Genomic DNA, 19,309 nt, shown 5'->3' on the forward strand with positions numbered 1-19,309 from the left:
GCGGTGTCAAGATGGGCAGAGCTGAGAGGGGAGATGGACAGAGTTGGGGTGGACAGAGTTGCGGGAGATAGGGGTGGGGAGAGATGGGTAAGGGTCGGGGGAAGAAACAGGGAGGTGGGTACAAATGGGAAAGCTGGGACCCAGATCTAGGGAGAAACAGGAGAGATGAGCATGGAGGCGCAGAGGGATGGACAGAGATGAGAAAATCCTGGGCAGAAGTGAGCAGAAGTGGAGAGAGATGGGTCGAGGTGGGGAGATGGGGGGCGAAACAGATGGGGCAGAGGAGGGTGAAAACTGGTCAGCGCCCGACCAGAGGCAGAAAGAGATACAGGAGAGATGGTCAGAGGTGGGCACACAGGAGCCAAGAGGAGGAGGAGCTGAGAAGTGGAAGAGCTGGAAAGGAGAAAGAGGGAAGAGAGAAAAGGGGGCCGGAGGGGGCAGCCTCGACAAGGGAGGGGGCGAGGCGGGGCCAATGGAGGCCTTACCCCGCGCCGCCCGCAGACCTCGCTGCTGCTGCTGCTGCTGCTGCTGCTTCTCAGCCCCCGCCTCCGCGGGGCCCCGGACTGCTCCTTTCCCCACAGCCCCATCTCCTCCACCTTCACCAGCACCATCGGCAAGCTGGTGAGCGTCCCTGCTCCAAATGTGAGGTCCAGGTTCTGTCTCTGGGTCTGAGTTCCCCCTGTCTAGGTCTCGGTGGGTGGCTCCCTGTCTCCCCACACTGGGTCCCCGGCTCCCCTCCCCCAAGTCCCTGCTCCCTTCTCTCTGGGTCCCTGTCCCCCTCTCTCTGGGTCCCCGCCCTCTCCGGGTCTCTGTACCCCTCTCTCTGGGTCCCCATCTCCCCACCCTGGGTCCCGCCCCCTTCTCTCTGGGCCGCTGTCCCCCTGCCCCCAGGTCCCCATAGCTCTCTTTCCTCCTGTCTGCAGCCAGGCCTGACCCTGTTTTCTCCCGCAGTCTGACTACCTGCTTCAAGATTACCCGGTCACTGTTGCCTCCAACCTGCAGGACGTGAGTCACAGATGGGAGGGGCCTGGGATGGAGGTGGGAAGGAGAGATTCAAGATTCACCACCCCTCAGGCTAGTGTTCTGACCCGGCCCCCTCCTCCCCTGGGACCCTGAAGTCCCGGCCCCCAGCGCCACCAGTCTAAGCCCCCTGCCCCCTCTGCCCACGGGACCCAGAGCCTGGGTGGTCTCTCCCCAGGACGAGCTCTGTGGGGCTTTCTGGCGTCTGGTCCTGGCCCAGCGCTGGATGGGACGGCTCAAGACTGTGGCTGGGTCCCAGATGGGGAAACTGCTGGAGGCTGTCAACACCGAGATACACTTCGTCACCTCATGTGCCTTCCAGGTCAGCCCTGAACTTGGGGAACAAGTGAGGGGAGCGTGATGCTTTCCTAGGGATTGGAAGCAAAGGTCTGCTAGGCCGTACTGGAGATTTCCTTTGACCTGATCAGCCTGAGGGAGGTGGAGCTGGAAGCCCATTCCTGCTGGGGGCCCTCAGTGCTGGGAAGTGACAATTCTCTAAGTACTGGAGGATGGCCGGGGGTCTGAGCCCAATGCACCAATTCTAAGTTTGTTTCTCAGGCCCTGTTGAAGGATATTGCTAAGGGGTTCTCACCCCTAGCAACCCGGAGAAGGAGGGGATCTAAACTCCCTCCTGATCCAGGTCTGACTGGACCGCATCGCTAAGGAGGCTTCCTCCTAGCAGCCTGGGGGAGCAAGGCTCCAAACTCTCTCTTGACCTGAGGTGATGCTGGGGGTGATGCCGTGGTGACGTCTCCCTCCCCTGCCCCCAGCCCCTCCCCAGCTGTCTTCGCTTCGTCCAGGCCAACATCTCCCACCTCCTGCAGGACACTTCCCAGCAGCTGGTGGCCTTGAAGCCCTGGATCACCCGGCGGAATTTCTCCAGGTGCCTGGAGCTGCAGTGTCAGCCGGGTAAAGGTGCCCAGCGCCCCATAGCCCACCGCCCCACCCCCTCCTCTCCCGCCTTCACTAGGCCCTCACCCCTTCCACTCAGGGCTCCCCAGACCCCACCGTGTTCCTATGGGCTGTGTGACTTTGGGCCTGTCATCCCCCTCTGGGCCTCAGTTTACCCATCTCTGAGAAGGGATTAACCAATCCTGCCTGTTTCTCTGAGGTAGCTCTATGCCATAGAAATAGAATGAGAGTCACACGTTTAAGTGTAAATTTTCTTGTAGCCATGTTTAAAAAAAGTTGAAAAAAGGTTAATTCACTTATTTTTCAGGATTCTTTTTTTTTATTTCTTTTTTGCGGTACGCGGGCCTCTCATTGCTGTGGCCTCTCCCGTTGCAGAGCACAGGCTCCGGACGCGCAGGCTCAGCGGCCATGGCTCACGGGCCCAGCTGCTCCGCGGCATGTGGGCTCTTCCCGGACCGGGGCACGAACCCGCGTCCCCTGCATTGGCAGGCGGACTCTCAACCACTGTGCCACCAGGGAAGCCCAGGATTCTTAATGTTTATTATTTTTAGCATATTATTGGTGGATTTATTTTTAAAACTTTTTTATGTGGGGATAATTACAGATTCAAAGGAAAGGGGCATAGAAACTGTACAGGGAAGTCCTGCACACCCTTCACCCAGCCTCCCCAGTGGTACCTTTTGCTTGGTAACATTAATTATAGCACAATGTCAAAACCAAGAAATTGACATGGGTGCAATCCACAGAGTTTATTCAGAGTTTACCAGTTATATATGCATGCATGCATGTGTATGTGTATTAGTTTGTTACAGCTGCTGTAACAAAGTACCACCAACCAGGTGATTGAAGCCCCAGAAGTTTATCTTCTTATATTTGGGAAATTGAGGTGTCAGCAGGACCAGCTTCTTCTGAGGGCTGTGAGGGAAGGATCTGTTTCAGGTCTCTCTCCTTGGCTTATAGATGGCCATTTTCATGTTCACATGGCACTCTCCCCCTATGCATATCTCTGTGTCTAGATTTCCCCTTCTTATAAGGATACCAGTCATATTGTATTAGGGCCCACCATTAACAGCCTCATTTTAACTTGACCACCTCTTTGCAGACCTGATCTCCAAATAAGGGCACATTCCGAGGTACTGTGGGTTAGGATTTCATCATATGAATTTTGAGGGACCCATTCAACCCCTAAAAGAGAGTGTGTATCTATGTGTATCTATGTAATTTTATCACACATGTAGCTTTGTGTAACCACATGTGAGTTTGTGCAACTAGATCTTGTCCTAAAACTCCCATCCTAACCCCTGTCAGCCAGTAATCTGTTCTCTATAATGATGTTATTGAATTTATTATTATTACTATTATTATTTTGGCTGTGCTGCATGGCTTGTGGGATCTTTGTTCCCCAACCAGGGATCAAAGCCGTGCCACCTGCAGTGGAAGTGCATAGTCCTAACCACTGGACCGCCCGGGAATTCTGCGATGTTATTGAATTTATTTATTTATTTAGCGGAGCCTTAACCACTGGACCACCAGGGAAGTTCCTTGAATTTAATTCTCATAATTTTATAATTTTTAAAATAATATTTAAATCACAAATTTTGGGAGGGTACACGCCCCGCAACTTGTGGGATTTTAGTTCCCTGATCAGGGATTGAACCAGGGCCCTTGGCAGTGAGAGCTCAGAGTCCTAACCACTGGACCGCCAGGGAAGTCCCTAAACCAGAAATTTTACTTACTCAATATTTTTTATTTAACTCAATATATTTTAACCCAAAATAATATCATTTCAACACATAATCAGTATTTTTAAAAATTACTTCATGAGGTATTTCACATCCTTTTTTCCCTACTAAGTCTTTAAGAACTGGTGTGTATTTTACATGGACAGCACATCTCAGTTCAGATTGGCTGCAGGTCACATATTTAGTCGCCACGTGAGGCAAGTGGCCACCATATTGGATGGGCTAGCCCTAAAGTTTCAAAGTGGGGAACTCCCTAGAGGTCCAGTGGTTAGGACTCTGAGCTTTTGCCACCAAGGGCACAGGTTCAGTCCCTGGTCAGGGAACTAAGATCCTGCAAGCCATGCGGTGCGGCCAAAAAAAAAAATAAGTTTCAAAGTGAAATAACTTTATTGGAATATGACAAGAGACCACGCCCTGTGAAAACTTAACTTGTTCAGTTTATTAAGGTTTCCTTTACGGCCAAGTATATAATCAGTTTTGTAACTGAACAAGGTCTTAGGAAAATAATAGATTTTTTTTTTTTGGTATGATCAGGGTTGAATCAGTGTGTATATATTCTATCAACCTTATCTTGGTATTATTCAGAGACTTTCTGTCTTTGTTATATTTGTCTACAAGATCTGACAAGTTCTGAGAGGGATGGTTAAAAACCTCCCGCTCTAGGGACTTGCCTGGCTGTCCAATGGTTAGGACTCCATGCTTCCACTGCAGGGGGCACAGGTTCCATCCCTGGTCAGATCCCGCAAGCCGTGCAGGGGGTGGGGGTGGGGGGACATAAGAAAACCTCCCACTCTAATTATATTCTTCTCAGTTTCTTCCTGCATTTCCAATCATTTAGTCATTTATATATTTTTTATTTATTTATTTTTGGCTGCGTTGGGTCTTCATTGCTGCGCGCGGGCTTTCTCTAGTTGCGGCGAGCGGGGGCTACTCTTCGTTGCCATGCGCGGGCTTCTCATTGAGGTGGCTTCTCCTGCTGCGGAGCACGGGCTCTAGGCGCGTGGGCTTCAGTAGCTGTGGTGAGCGGGGTCAGTAGTTGTGGTGCATGGGCTTAGTTGCTCCGCAGCATGTGGGATCTTCCCGGACCAGGGATCGAAGCCATGTCCCCTCCATTGGCAGGTGGATTCTTAACCACTGTGCCACCAGAGAAGTCCTAGTCATTTACATTTAACGTTGTCATTTGTATTTACATGTATCACTAATCATTCATTCAACCAACCTTTATTAACCATCTCCCTGGCGCCTGGCATCGGAGACACAGCACAGAACAAGATCAAGTCCATGTCCATGGGAGGCTGACCTGCTAATCAAGGAGACAGACGATAAACATGTAAACATATAATTAATCAGGAAAGTGAGTGTAATGAGCCCCATGCCGGCAAATTAAAACAGGGTGATGGAATCATGGGCTGAGGTGGTTAACTGGAAAGTCACTGAAAGTTGTGAAAAAGGGAACAGCCAGTGCAAAGGCCCTGAGGCAGAAACCTGCCTACCTGTTTAAGGAGTCATGAGGAGGCCCCAGTGGCTGAGGCCAAGTAAGCAAAGGGGAGAAGGTGGGGGGTGAGGGTACAGAAGGAACAAAGGGGGCCAGATCAAGTGGGGCCTTGTGAGACATCATAGCTTCACACATTGCATCTTTCATTGTTCTATTATCTGTCCATTCATCCACTCAGATATTTACTTTATGTAAATTAAACTATTTAGTAAGCACTAAGTAGTAGGTTCCGGCAATAAGGCTCCTGTCACCCTCGGGTAGCTCATAGACTACTGGGGGAAGAAGACAAATAAGCAAATCGATACATAAGCACTAGACACACATTTGTCCCTTTATAAAATAAAATGTAGGGAATTCCCTGGAGGTCCACTGGTTAGGACTTCCATACTTCCACTGGCAGGGGCCTGGGTTCGATCCTTGGTTGGGGAACTAAGATCCCACATGCCGTGTGGGCAAAAAGAAAAAAAAGGTAAAATGATATATTTGAAATAAAAAGTTATTAATGGCTTTAAAAAATAAATAAAACTCAAACTTACTACGTGCTAGACACTGTTCTAAGCACTTTCGGTATATTCATGCATTTAATCTTTGTGACAACCTTATGAATTCGATACAATAATTATCCCCATTTTATGGATGAGGCGACTGAGGCCCAGAGAAGTGAGCAGCCCACCTGAGGTCACACAGCTGGACCAGGCAGGCCTTTTTTTCCTTCCCTAGCCTGGCCCTTCTTCTCAGTCACCCAGCCTCCTCTCTCCTGGCAGACTCCTCCACCCTGCTGCCCCCAAGGAGTCCCGGGGCCTTGGGGGCCACATCCCTGCCGGCCCCGCAGGCCCCTCTTCTGCTTCTCTTGCTGCTGCTGCTGCTGCCCGTGGCCCTCCTGCTGCTGGCCACTGCCTGGTGCCTGCACTGGAGGAGGAAGAGACAGAGGATGCCTTACCCTGGGGAGCGGGTGAGCCAGTGGGGTGGGCAGAGGGCGTGGCTGGAGTCAGCTGATCCTTTGGGGGCCACAGGTGCCCTGCCTGGAGCACTGACTCCTCATCAAGCTGAGGACCCTGGACTTGGTGTTGGCGTGGGTGGCGTGTGTGGCGGGGGTGGGGTGGGGGGCCTTGAGTAGGGAAGGGGTGGGTCAGTCCGGATGCAAGAAGACCCTTCTGGGGCCATGGAGGGGGACAGACTGGAACAGACAGCAGACTGGAGGCCAAAGAGGAGGCTGCTGGGCGAGGGTTCAGGGAGAGAGGACAAGGCCTGAGCCAGGGCCGGACCACGGGGACGGAGAGGAGGGGACAGGCAGAGTCAGGGGTCAGGGATCATTGGGAGGGATGGGGCTAGAGACTGACAGGCTTGGTGGGGGGTGCGAGGAAGGAGGAAGGGGAGGTGGCGCAAGCAGAGAACGCTGGGCCTGGCCCAGTGGGGAACATGGGGGGAGGAGGGAGATTCCGGAAAGACAGTGAGCTCAGTGGGGACCTGTGGGCATGAGGACACCGCCCACCCCAACCTCCGGGGAGGTATTTGGATACAGGAGTCTGCAAGCCAGGAGAGGGCGGCCTCCTGGAGCAGGCAGAGGGAACTGCCTCTGCAAAGCCCTCCTGGTGTGAAAAAGGTCAGGGTGTTCTAGCAACTTCGCCCAGCCTGGGGTGGGTGGGTGGGGGACTGAAAATGGCACAGCAACATCTAGGCCTCGAAGGCAAGGTAAGGGAGCTGGGACTTCTCACCTAGGGCAGCAGGAAGAGGAAGCCCCAGAGGCGAACCTGGGAACCAGTCTGGGGGCAGAAGGTGGGTGGTGCCCCGAGGGAGGAAGGCGTGGAGGGCCCAGGTTCCCAATGTGCTCAGAGGGATCTAACAAGAAACATCTGGCATCAGTGGCTCACACTGAGTGCCTCAGTGTTGCGCTGGAGCTTTCTACAAATTAACTCACTTAATTGAGAAACTGATGCCATTATTATCCCCATTTCACAGAGGCGGAAACCAAGGCCCAGAGAGGTAAATCATTTGCCAAAAGTCACACAGCTCGTGAGTGACAGAGCCAAGATTTGACTCTGGGCCTTCTGATTCCGGCTTCTGTGCCTTTCACTCTTTTGCCTCAGTTTCCTTATCTGTACAAAAGACTCTAATAATAATCCTTCTACCATAGAGTTGTTGAGAGGTTAAGGGAAGTGACCACAAAAAACTCTTTGAGCAATGCTGTCCAAGGAAATAGAATATAAGCCACACATGTGATTTTAAATTTTCTTGTAGCTGAATCTTTTTTTAAAGTAAAAATAAGCAGATCAGTATAAAGAATATATTTTAGGGAATCCCCTGGTGGTCCAGTGGTTAGGACTCTGTGCTTCCACTGCAGGGGGCACGGGTTTGATTCTTGGTTGGGGAACTAATATCCCGTAAGCCCAGTGGCGTGGTCAAAAAAAAAAGAATATATTTTATTTCACCCTGTGTATCCAAAATGTTATCTCAACATGTAATCAATACTTTAAAAAATTATCAATGAGATATTTTTACATTCTTTTTTTCATACCAGGTCTTCAGAATGTAGTGTGTATGCTACACTCACAGCACATCTCAATGCATATGTGAAATTTTTATCAGAAATATTTGATCAGTATTTAGATTCCATGAAATTTACAGTTGCATAAGTAGATTCGTATACTCAAGATCTTTAAAACCTACAGAAGTTTTCCAATAACTAGATCACGGAACGATTTCTAAATTAAATGATCTTTCATGTCAGCATTTGTTTTGGGGAGTACTTTTTTTTTTTTTTTTTTGGCTGCATTGGGTCTTCGTTGCTATGCACGGGCTTTCTCTAGTTGTGGTGAGCGGGGGCTACTCTTTGTTGTGGTGCTGTGGTGTGAGGTCTTCTCATTGCAGAGCACAGGCTCTAGAGTGCAGGCTCAGTACCTGTAGTGCACGAGCTTAATAGCTCTGCGGCATATGGGATCTTCCCAGACTAGGGCTCGAACCCTTGTCCCCTGCATTGGCAGGCGGACTCCTAACCACTGCGCCACCAGGGAAGTCCCGGGCAGTACTTTTTATTACAATTCTTTTTGAGATACAATTTTTTTTTTTTTTTTTGGCCATGCCTCGCTGCATGCAGGAGCTTCCCTGACCAGGGATTGAACCTGTGCCCCCTGCAGTGGAAGCTCAGAGTTTTAACCACTGGACCGCCATGGAAGTCTGAGATACAACTTTTTTTTTTTAAACACATTTTCTATCTTTTTTTTTTAAGTCTATATTGAATTTGTTACAATATTGCTTCTGTTTTATGGTTTTTTGGCTGTGAGGCATGTGGGATCTTAGCTCCCCGACCAGGGACCAGGGACCAGGGGTCGAACCCGCATGCCCTGCACTGGAAGGCGAAGTCTTAATCACTGGACCACCAGGGAAGTCCCCGAGATACAATTTTCAATTGAGAAGTTTTCCTCCTACCCTTGTCCCTGTTCACACCCTGTTTTCCCACTCTCCCAATAACCACACTATTAGTTTAAGTTTAAATTAGGTAAAATGAAAAACTCAGTGTCTCAGTTTTGCTGGCCACATTTAGAGTGCACAGTATTCACATGTGGCTGGTATCACAGCTGTCCTGGAGAGCGCAGATCTCTCATAGTTGCAGAGAGTTAGTTCTCTTGGCCAGCAATGCCCAAACACATAGTGAGCATTCAGGGTGAATGGAGTTGTTTTTGACATTGAGACTGTGCCAAGCCCTGAGCTTGGTGCTTTCCTCTCCTCTGTCCACGGAGCCTCAAACAGCCCAGTGAGTCATCTATCATCCCATTTTACAGAGGAGGACACTGAGGCCCAGAGAGAGGAGTCACCTGCCCGAGGACACAGAGTCGGAACTTGGAGGAAGTCAGCTAGAAACTGGTCCTTTCCTTGGCCACATTGCTCCTGTCACTGTCTCCCCAGGATGGAGGCAACGCCAGCACCCAGCGGCGGCCCCGGCCTCCCCCTCCCCCCTCTGTACAAAGCCCTTGTCCCCAGGAAATTGTATATAAATCATCCTTTTCTACCAGCTCTGGCCAGGCCTGTCTGTGGATGGGACAGGGTGAGTGGATGGGGCAGTTTGGGTTTGGGTCTTGGTTTTTCAGTTAATGCAGTGTTTCATTCAATACCTATTTTCTGAGGCCTCCTGGGCCCCAGGGCCAGTGCAGGGCAGGGCTGGGACCCACAGGTGAGTGAGAACCAGCCCCACCCTCTCAGGGTTCCTGGTCCATGGGGGAGAAGACAGGGGCCCCAGAGAGCCCCAGTACAGGATGACACACGCTCTAATGGAGGTAGCATAGGCACTGTGGGAGCCCTGAGGATGTACCTGAGCCAGCCTGAGATAACAGGGAAGCTCTCTAAAGAGGACTCAAGCCAGATTTTAGAAGGTGGGGGTGGAGGGAAGGGCATCCCAGTCAAGGAGAACCGCCAAAGCAAAGGCTTTGTCCAGAAAGTCCAGAAAGTGAGAAGCTCCTTTGGGGAACACTCAGACATCTAGAAGTCATTCCTTCATGCGTTAGATCTCATGGGGAAGACCATCTCCACCTTTTTGACAGGTGAGGACACTGAGGCCCATACACAGCCAGGGATTTAGCCAGATCACAAGGAAGCCGGACAGGCACCGGAATCCAGATCTCTAAGCCTAGACTAAGCGCTAAAGGGCAAGCCTCGTTGCCCGCTGTGGGCCTACACGTATTATCGCTTTAGGGGGTAAGAGCGCTTCTCCTCCAGCCTTCTCGCCCCCGTCCCACCGCAAACACAGCGGGCCATTCGCGCGAGGATTACCAGCCCCTCCTAAATACCGCAACAGAGGCTGAACAGCCCCGCCCCCGCAGAGCCCCCTCCTACCCACGTGATCTCGCCCGGCACAGCCATGGCCGCCTAGGTTCGATAGAAACGATACTGATTGGACAGTCAAAAGACGACCCGCCTTCCAGTGGGCCTTTCTGCGCACGTGTACGGCACTCTGGTCCGTGAAAAGACGGAAAGCGGCCGTGTTGCGTCACTTCCTCCGCCCCTGTTTCAAGGGATAAGAAACCCTGCGGTTAAGGTTCCTTCTTTCCCAGGCGGCTGCCGAAGATGGCGGAGGGGCAGGTACACGCTCTGCGCGGGCCGGGGCAGTGTGGGGCTGGGTGGGGTCGAGACCGGACCGGGGTTGGACCTCTTTCCTCTCGTAAGTGTACTGTGGAACTTAAGATCGATAACTGAGCAAAACAGAAAGCCTTTGGGGTAAGAGGAACCCAAAACGGGAATATAAAGCGGTTTTTATGCTCTGGGCTGGCTAGAATGCGGCATCATTTTTCCCCCAGGGGGCAGTGATCGGGGCTTCCAGCACAAGAAAAGTTATTTTAAAACTAGGCCTGATTTACCTTGATCTTGGCCGGGTCTTGGCCGAATTGGGCCCGTGTGTCCTCAGCGGTGGGGAAGCACGCGGAAGGCAGCTGCGCGGCCAGGGGACGAAGAGAGGCCGAGGATTGGTCAAAATGGAGGGTACTTTCGCCCTGCCCAAGGCGCGGGTTTTTCGGCCTCGTGGGAGTGCGCATTAGGGTTCTCCTGCAGCTGTAGGTATTTTAGCGCGAAATCTTTGCAGCGGGTCGAGGGAGCTCCCGCCTACGGGGCATGCAGGCACGAGTTGCTTTTATCCTTTCTCTTGGGGGTCGAGGAACTCTTTAAAGGTCTGCTGGTGCTGGAAACAGGATTGTAATGAAATGTTTACAGCACTGGGATATCCTTTGTCCTTAACGACCTGGAGGCCCTCAAGGATGGCAGCAGAAACTTAACTCTGACTTTGCCCAGGCTTCTTGTGTAACCTGTTAGATATAAAGGAGGGGATGGCTCTGGAAGGGGTGTGCCTGTGATGGGTCTGTGGTTCCGGAAGGAAAACCATGTTTGGGGCCAGGCAAGTGGTAGAGTTCTCCGAACCTGTGTCCCTGCATTTACGGTGCCTGGTGTAGTTTGCCTTGTATTTTGTGTAATTCCGTTCATTTATCATAGTGTTCCTGAGGCAGATATTGGAGATTTGGGGGGTTTTGACCAAACTCACATTGTCAGGAAGTCTGGTTTTAGATTCTGTAGCCTTTTACACTGGCTTCCAACAATCATAACATGTATAGGAAGTCCTTGGTAAAGTTGGGACTTTTACTCTTGACAAGAAGTTGAGGATTGGCGTTTGAGCAGCTCGCGGGAGGATGCAAATCTAGTCAATACCAGAGCCAGCCAGGGCTTTTGACTACCCTTCCTAGCTTCATCTGCTCTGAACCTTCATGCTAGAAAAATATCTTTGAGACCAGGACAGAATCAGATTCTGTCGAGATTCTATGGTTTGTATCCAGATCACAGGTTCTTCTGCCTGGAGGATCAGTATTGCCAGTCTGGATTCAGATTGTAGCCCATTTGCTGACCGTCAAGCATAATCTGGCCATAAAGATTCTTGCCCTTCAAGCAGCTGAGATGTGAGGGGAGTCCTTTGGTATCTTATCCCACTCACTGAAATCCTGAGTCAGTCATTTGCTCTCTTGGCCTTCTTTGTAAAGTACGGCTTAGTTCCTAGTTCCTGGGTCTCTTACTTGGTTAGCAGGCACCCTGGGAGGTAGGTGAAATGATCAAGTAGGGAGGAATGATTGTTTGAGGTGGGGAGTCAAAGCTGTGGGTGCCTCTGAGCCCTCTCAACCTATCTCCAACAGGTCCTGGTTCTTGATGGCCGAGGCCATCTCCTGGGCCGCCTGGCAGCCATCGTGGCTAAGCAGGTGCTTCTGGGTAAGTCTGCCCCCTGCCCACAGCTCCCCCAGACATGAGCCTCGAGGTCAGTGATGAGCAAAAATCACCATCTTTCGTTTGAGTCTGACGACCATGAGATCAACCCCATGCACCGCTCTGAGACCTGCCAGCCTCCTCCCCTCCTAGGTTAGGGGCTCTGGGCTCTGTCAGACTAACAAATTGAACTTAAGCATGAGTCCAGCTCTGCCGATTGCTGCTCTGTGACATGGGGCAGGAGACTCCGTGCCTTCCTTGTGCATTGTGGCCAGTTTGAGATGGAAGGAGCCTCCTTTCTGGGTCCTTAGCAGTAATTGGGCCTGCTTCCTAACCTTTGACCTCCTTGATTGTCTCATTTTCCATTCCCTCTAGGTCGAAAGGTGGTGGTTGTGCGCTGTGAGGGCATCAACATTTCTGGCAATTTCTATAGAAACAAGTGTGAGTGAGGGCCTGGGAGGAGGGCTGGAGAGGGTCGACCTCTGTGGGGCTCACACTTCACCGCTCGTAAGCGGTCACACCAGTCGGGGGAGGTCCTAGTCTGAGTTCCCGAACACGCCCTCGGAAGTAAGGTTGTGTGCTGCGTTGGAAGGAGTTACCATCTGCCTGAGGACTCTTGAGGCCTCACACACTCTCCCTTCTTGCCAGTGAAGTACCTGGCATTCCTCCGCAAGCGGATGAACACCAACCCCTCCCGTGGCCCCTACCACTTCCGAGCTCCCAGCCGCATCTTCTGGCGGACAGTGCGAGGTGAGCTGGGCCTGAGGACCACAGGGACTGATGGGGCGGCTGGCCGGTGATGAAGACTTTTCCCACTCGTGTTCGAGTTTCCCAACCATGAGATGACTCCACATGCACTACCATCTGAGGCCGCCTGCCTGCCTGCCCGCCCACCCAGGTCAGGCAGCGGGGTCCTCGCATGCCCCGCTGAGCAGGCCTGTTGTCCTCTGCCCACAGGCATGCTGCCCCACAAGACCAAGCGAGGCCAGGCCGCTCTGGACCGCCTCAAGGTGTTTGATGGGATCCCACCACCCTATGACAAGGTGAGCAAGACCCATCTCCCTCAGTGGCACCTTTGTCTGGCGTCCGTGATGTTCTGCAGTTACCTACATTGTTTGATCCTCGTGAAAACAGCACTGGCTGAGACGCCTGCCGCAGCCAGCCACCTTCCCTGTCTGTCCCTCACTCCAGGTCTCTAAGTCCCTCTCCTTCTCTAACAGAAAAAGCGGATGGTGGTTCCTGCCGCCCTTAAGGTTGTGCGTCTGAAGCCTACACGGAAGGTGAGTTCCGGGGTCTGCTGAGTGATGCCTTGGGGTCCCAGGCTTCCTGGGGGGTGCACCTAGGGCCCTAAGACTGGCAGATGATGGCTTTTTCTCACGATGGTCTGCGGATGCCACTATGGGCAGTGCCGATAATGCCAGTGGCTCAGCTGATGCCAGGAGGAGCAGAGAGCCCTGCCAGGGGTAGCTGTGTCTCTTGAGTGTAGGCTTGCTGAAAGTTGTATGGCTGGACTGGGATCCTCGAGGACCGGATGTCAGCTCCCTTCCCCTAGTCACCCTGGCCTCGTTTTCTTAGAGCTTCGTTTCTCCCTCTCCCCCCCCAGTTTGCCTACCTAGGGCGCCTGGCTCATGAGGTTGGCTGGAAGTACCAGGCAGTAACTGCTACACTGGAGGAAAAGAGAAAGGAGAAGGCCAAGATCCACTACCGGGGGAAAAAGCAGCTCATGGTGAGGGTGGGGCTGTGGCTGGAGGGGCGCCACATTTTCTGGGGCAGGGTGTGGGAGCTGATTGCTCTCGACTTGGGTCTTCGTTATGCCCTCGGAAGGCTCTGCCTAAGGCCCTGTGTGGGTAGCCCCCTGGGATAAGGGCAGTCCTAGGGAGCAGCCATTAACCACCACCTGTCACCTTGACTCCACAGAGGCTACGGAAGCAGGCCGAAAAGAACATAGAGAAGAAAATCGACCGATTCACAGAGGTCCTCAAGACCCATGGATTCTTAGTCTGAGCCCAATAAAATTGACTGTTTCTTCTTCATGCTTGGCCTGGCCTGCCCTTCCTCCATCGCCACCCTAGGATGTGGGGGACCCCAGGGGCTGCCATCCAGGTGCCACAGGCAGCCTGGGGCTTAGAAGACTGGGTATAGCGAAGGCGCCTTAGCCACTGCTGTTTAAGAAAGGCCTTTTTAAAAGCATAGACATTTGTAAGGGCTGTGCAGGCAGAATTTGCCTGTGACCTATTCATTCATGAGAGCTTTAGGACATGGACAGTTCGAACAATCAGTGCTGTTGCAATACTGGCAACGGTGAGCTGGAAGACCTAACTGGAAGGGCCGCTCACATGGCTTACAGGGGGTCTGCTTAAGCGTCCCACATGGTCAGTACTCTACTCTAGAGCTGTTAGGATGTGAGAGAATGCTTGGGCAGCACGAGTCTGGGGTTCTAAAAGGTGTTTATGGGGCTTCCCTGGTGGCGCAGTGGTTGAGAGTCCGCCTGCCGATGCAGGGAACACGGGTTCGTGCCCCGGTCCGGGAGGATCCCACGTGCCGCAGAGCGGCTGGGCCCGTGAGCCATGGCCGCTGAGCCTGCGCATCCAGAGCCTGTGCTCCGCAACGGGAGAGGCCACAACAGTGAGAGGCCCGCGTACCGCAAAAAAAAACCCCCAAAAACAAAAAAACTTAGGTGTTTATGGAAGGGAAGTACGGCCCAAGGGGTCACAGGCGTTGCCCTTGTGTCTTCCCTATATCTTGTGATCCAAAACTAATAAATTATTTTTAAAGAAATTTGGCGTCTTTGCAGTGTGTGTCTGCCATAGAGGCAGGCCCAGGGGAGCAAGGCCCTCGGCTGATGGGAGGCTTTGAAGAATAAAGCTGGCTGTGCTCTTTCTGCAGATGATGGATTACAAACTGCCTTTCGTGGAGGAGTTGGCCTTTGTAGAGAGTGACATGCCAAGGAATTTGAGATGCCTATGGGATTGGTATTTACGACCTGTAGAGCCTGGTGTTGCCCAGTTTGCATAAAGTTGTCTTCCCTAATTCAGCTGCAAAGTATGGAATTGCCACTGTTCTCTAAAACCGGTTCCTCGCTGTGGGGCATGTTGTCTCTTCCACTCTGCCATGCCAGGCCACGCTTAATGTAAAGAAATGGACAAGAAAAGACATTTTGTAATGGTGATTAGGCATTAGAGAAAGTGGGATCTGAAAGCTCTTGGTGCTTTGTAAGATTAAAACTAGGCTTGTTAGATCTGCCAGGGTGAGTCCCTGAAAGGGTAAACATTAGGGTACCCAGCCCTGGATAGTCACCCTTGGTCACCTCTCAATACTTGACCCAGGTGGGCCCCCATCCCCATCTTACTGATGGGGGTTATGTGCAGTCAGCGGTGTCAGCCAGGATGACACCCAGAGGGGTCTGGTGTGACCAAGGTACACATATCTGTACTGGGAAGAAAGCTAGATTCGTGCTGCCCTTGGGACTGGTGGGCAATACTTGCTAGTTGGTTCACGGAGCATATCATAACTTGGTGCACTGTGCCATTCTCTATTGCTTAATCTCCAAAATGTCTAAGATACCACAGTGGCTTAAATTTTCTCTAAGAGAATCATTTTGCAAGTGGGTGGTTCCCTACCTCTCCTGGGGCTCCTGCTCACCAGCAGAGCTGCCTACAGAAGCAACTGAAAACCACAGAGTTTAAAAGTCTTAAGTTTAACAGGACTGCATGTAAAAGCACAATATAATCCCCTGGAAACCACAATCCCTTATATTTGGCTTAAAAATGTAAAACTTGCCACTTCCAAAGACGCCCACCATTAAAAAGATGAAGACAGGTCAGACTGGGAGAAGTTATTTGCATATCATCTCTTGCAGGACTTGAATGCCAAATATATAGAAAAACTCTTTAAAACTCAGTAACAAAGAGATAACCAAATAAAAGCGGCCAAAACTTGAAAATACGTTTCACCAAAGAAGAAACACAAATGCCAATAAATACATGAGAAGATGCTCATCATTCCTCAGAATGCAAATGAAATCTCCAGGCATAACCTTAATCATTCCTGCGGGACAAGTACAGGGAATCAGAACCTCTGGGCCAACAGAATGAAAGTTTCCAAAGCTCCAGTTCCATCTTGCCCAACTGCCCACAACCAAAGCACCCTCCAACAGAACATGACGCGCCAGTCCCAGGTCAGCCTCATCTACTGGGCTATAGCAACCCTGGAGACCCTGGTCTGTGGGTGGGGTGGAGGGATAACGTCTTGTTTTAATAGACATTTCTGTGCTCACTGGGGAGGGCGAGGGTCTCCGGGTCTCCTAGCTTTTGGATTTCTGTTGTGAAATGCTAGTAAATGTCTGAAATCTGGCAGAGACAGGGAAATACGCCCTCAAGTGGTAACTAGAGTTGGCTGAAGTTTATTATTGGGCACCGAAGCTGTTCACACTGCAGTTCAAAAAAATCGATGTGATGGGTTGTAAGCAGCCTTAAAATGATAATGAAATAGGGGCTTCCCTGGTGGTCCAGCGGTTAAGACTCCATGCTCCCAATGCAGGGGGCCGGGTTCGATCCCTGGTCAGGGAACTAGATAGCGCATGCCGCAACTAAAAAAAACATCCTGCATGTCACAACTAAGACCTGGCAAAGCCAAATAAATAATTTAAACAATAGTGATGATAATGAAACTGAAATGAAATGAAAAGGAGGGGCTTCCCTGGTGGCGCAGTGGTTGAGAGTCTGCCTGCCGATCCAGGGGACGCGGGTTCGTGCCCCGGTTCGGGAAGATCCCACATGCCGCGGAGCGGCCGGGCCCGTGAGCCATGGCCGCTGAGCCTGCGCGTCCGGAGCCTGTGCTCCGCAACGGGAGAGGCCACAACAGTGAGAGGCCCGCGTACCGCAAAAAAAAAAAAAAGAAAAGAAATCAAAAGGAAAAAAATCAGTGTATTACAGAAAGGAAAGGAGAGAGGTAAAAGACTTAAAAATTAGAAAACAGGCAGAGAGAAAGGCAGAGGAGGGTGAGAGAGAGGTGTGTGTGTTTGGTCACAAAGCAAAATGCCTTTCCTACTGTGGGTTGTGATCAAAAATGTCTAGAAGCTAAGGACCTAAACATGTCCAGTTTGCCCTCACCCCTTCGGAGTGAAGCAGTTTCTTTTCTTTACTCTTCCCTTAACAAAATCTCACCGGCTGCTCTGAGCAATTTGCAAAATATTGAGCATTTAAGACACCAGACAGGAAATCATACCTAATCTCACCACCTGGAGATGTAAACCACCAGGGCAATATCATGCATTTCCTTCCAGGCTTTTTTCTAAGTTAGAAACTTTTATGCAGACTTTTATATGTAACTTTTGTACATAGTTTAGCACACATTGTAGACAGCAACTCCGGGTCCTGCTTTTTTTTTTTTTTTTTTAACTAAATATCATAAATCCTTTCTAAGTCATTCAAAAACTCCAGAACTTACTTTTTCTTCAAAAAATAAATTATAAAGCTACTACATGGTCACTGGGGGGAAGACATAGCAGGTTCTAAAATGAAAAGTCCCTCAATGCTACCACAGAGGGACTGAAACAATGATAATTAAAAATATATCATTCATCACCTATATGTGGAATCTAAAATATGACACAGATGAACTTATGAAACAGAAACAGACTCACAGACATAAAGAACAAACGTGGTTGCTATGTGGGGCTGGGAGAGAGGGATAGATTGGGAGTTTGGGATTAGCAGATGCCAACTATTATATATAGGTTGGGAAAACAAGGTCCTACTGTGTAGCACAGGGAACTATATTCAATATCCTGTGATAAACCATAATGGAAAAGAATATGAAAATGTATATATATGTATAACTGAATCACTTTGCTGTACAGCAGAAATTAACATTGTAAATCAACTACATTTTCATAAAATAAATTTTAAAAAAATGTATCGTTCAAAATTCACAAAGCTATTAAGTGTAAAAGAAATTTAAATAATTAAACTTCAAATGATTTTTTGTAAGTTTGTAACATTTATATTTCTGAAGTTATTACAACTTAAAAGACATCATATATATATGCAACCAGCCTTCACTGTCTATAAGTGCATTTTTTATGTTGATAAAAAATATTCTAAATCTTCGCTGTTCAATATGCAAGCCACTAGCCACATGTGATTACTGAGCATTTGCAATATGAATAGAATGAGTGAAAAATTGAATTTTAAATGTTATTCAATTTAAATAACCACATGTAACTAATGGCTGTTATTGGACAATGTAGTCTGTAATACCTAAAAAGATAAGCCACAACTATATCATGTAATAAGCTTTAAAAAATGCATTAAACAACAAGGACCTACTGTATAGCACAGGGAACTGTATTCAATATCCTGTGATAAACCATAATGGAAAAGAATATGAAAAAGAAATATATGTAAAAAAAATGCAGTCATCCTATAGATTGTCCATAAACATTTGAATAAATGGGTCATGCTGTGCCTCTTGTTCTGCACTTTGCTTTGTCCACATACAAATTCAACAGAGGGTAGAATAGTTTGGAAGACACATTGGCAGATGATAACAGGGTGACAGCAATTGCTTCTGCAGAGGGAAACTGGGTGCGCGTGTCCGGGGAGAACAGTGAGGGAAAGATTCATCTTTCACAATTTACTTTGTACTTTTAGAATTTTGTACCATGTGCATGAAATCCCTGTTCAGAAGTCATCGCAAATTTAAAGATTAAAAAATGAAATGTGTCTGGCAGTGTTTTCATTTCCGGATTGGTTGACTTACCTCATGTTTATTACGTGCTTGCAGAGTGGTCCACGATCAAGCTATGCCAGGATTTACCCATCTGCCTGTAAGTGGACATTTTGGTGTATCTAATTCTCCATTCATTCATTTGGTCAGTTATTCAACAAGGACAAACTGAGCACCTACTATGTGACAGTCACCAGAAGCCCTGGAGAACAAAGGCAACGAAAATTCCTGCCCTCATTTTAGTGGGGAAGAGGAAACAAAGGATAAATAAGAAAGCATGAAAGGGGAGGGGGCAGGGGGAGTTTGGAATTAACATATTCACACTACATAAAATAGGTAAATGACAAGGTCCTACTGTATAGCACAGGCAACTATACTCAATATCTTGTAATAACATAATGGAAAAGAATGTGAAAAAGAATATACATATACATATATATGTATAACTGAATCACTTTGCCATACACCTGAAGCTAACACAACATTGTAAATCAACTACACTTCAATTTTTTTAAAAATTGGGAGAAAAATCAAAAGAATAATATTTTGTGACCTGTGTAGAAGTTTGTTGGGAGCACAGATTTTATGTTCTAAACACAATGCTTAAAAAAGTCTTTACGGGCTTCCCTGGTGGCTCAGTGGTTGAGAGTCCGCCTGCCGATGCAGGGGACACGGGTTCGAG

General features: G+C 49.5%; 2 protein-coding genes across 4 annotated transcripts in view; both read left to right on the plus strand.

Moving 5' to 3' along the window:
* FLT3LG (fms related receptor tyrosine kinase 3 ligand) overlaps window positions 1-9,178 on the plus strand; it is a 9,798-nt gene extending 620 nt beyond the window's left edge. Inside the window, exons 3-8 of one of the 2 annotated variants that reach the window (XM_007463361.1) lie at window positions 502-621; window positions 952-1,005; window positions 1,199-1,342; window positions 1,845-1,929; window positions 5,934-6,121; window positions 8,949-9,178. In XM_007463361.1, the coding sequence (XP_007463423.1) occupies window positions 502-621; window positions 952-1,005; window positions 1,199-1,342; window positions 1,845-1,929; window positions 5,934-6,121; window positions 8,949-9,161 (804 nt within the window). In that variant the 3' untranslated portion in view covers window positions 9,162-9,178. Of the gene's footprint in view, window positions 1-501; window positions 622-951; window positions 1,006-1,198; window positions 1,343-1,790; window positions 1,930-5,933; window positions 6,122-8,948 lie in introns of both variants that reach the window. The other variant, XM_007463360.1, reaches the window with a different exon arrangement.
* Window positions 9,179-10,151: 973 nt separating this feature from the next.
* RPL13A (ribosomal protein L13a) lies at window positions 10,152-13,931 on the plus strand. 2 transcript variants are annotated; one of them, XM_007463362.1, is made up of 8 exons: window positions 10,152-10,242; window positions 11,832-11,904; window positions 12,274-12,339; window positions 12,547-12,648; window positions 12,856-12,941; window positions 13,119-13,178; window positions 13,502-13,624; window positions 13,816-13,931. In XM_007463362.1, the coding sequence occupies exons 1-8, from the start codon at window positions 10,228-10,230 to the stop codon at window positions 13,900-13,902; spliced, it is 612 nt and encodes a 203-aa protein (XP_007463424.1). In that variant the 5' UTR covers window positions 10,152-10,227; the 3' UTR covers window positions 13,903-13,931. The 2 variants fall into 2 exon arrangements, with proteins under 2 accessions (XP_007463424.1, XP_007463425.1); XM_007463363.1 differs by having other exon boundaries at window positions 10,206-10,242; window positions 11,832-11,894; window positions 13,816-13,927.
* The last annotated feature ends 5,378 nt before the right edge of the window (window positions 13,932-19,309 follow it).

This window comes from Lipotes vexillifer, unplaced genomic scaffold (assembly GCF_000442215.2).
Source record: "Lipotes vexillifer unplaced genomic scaffold, Lipotes_vexillifer_v1.1 scaffold802, whole genome shotgun sequence".
NCBI classification, from domain to species: domain Eukaryota; kingdom Metazoa; phylum Chordata; class Mammalia; order Artiodactyla; family Lipotidae; genus Lipotes; species Lipotes vexillifer.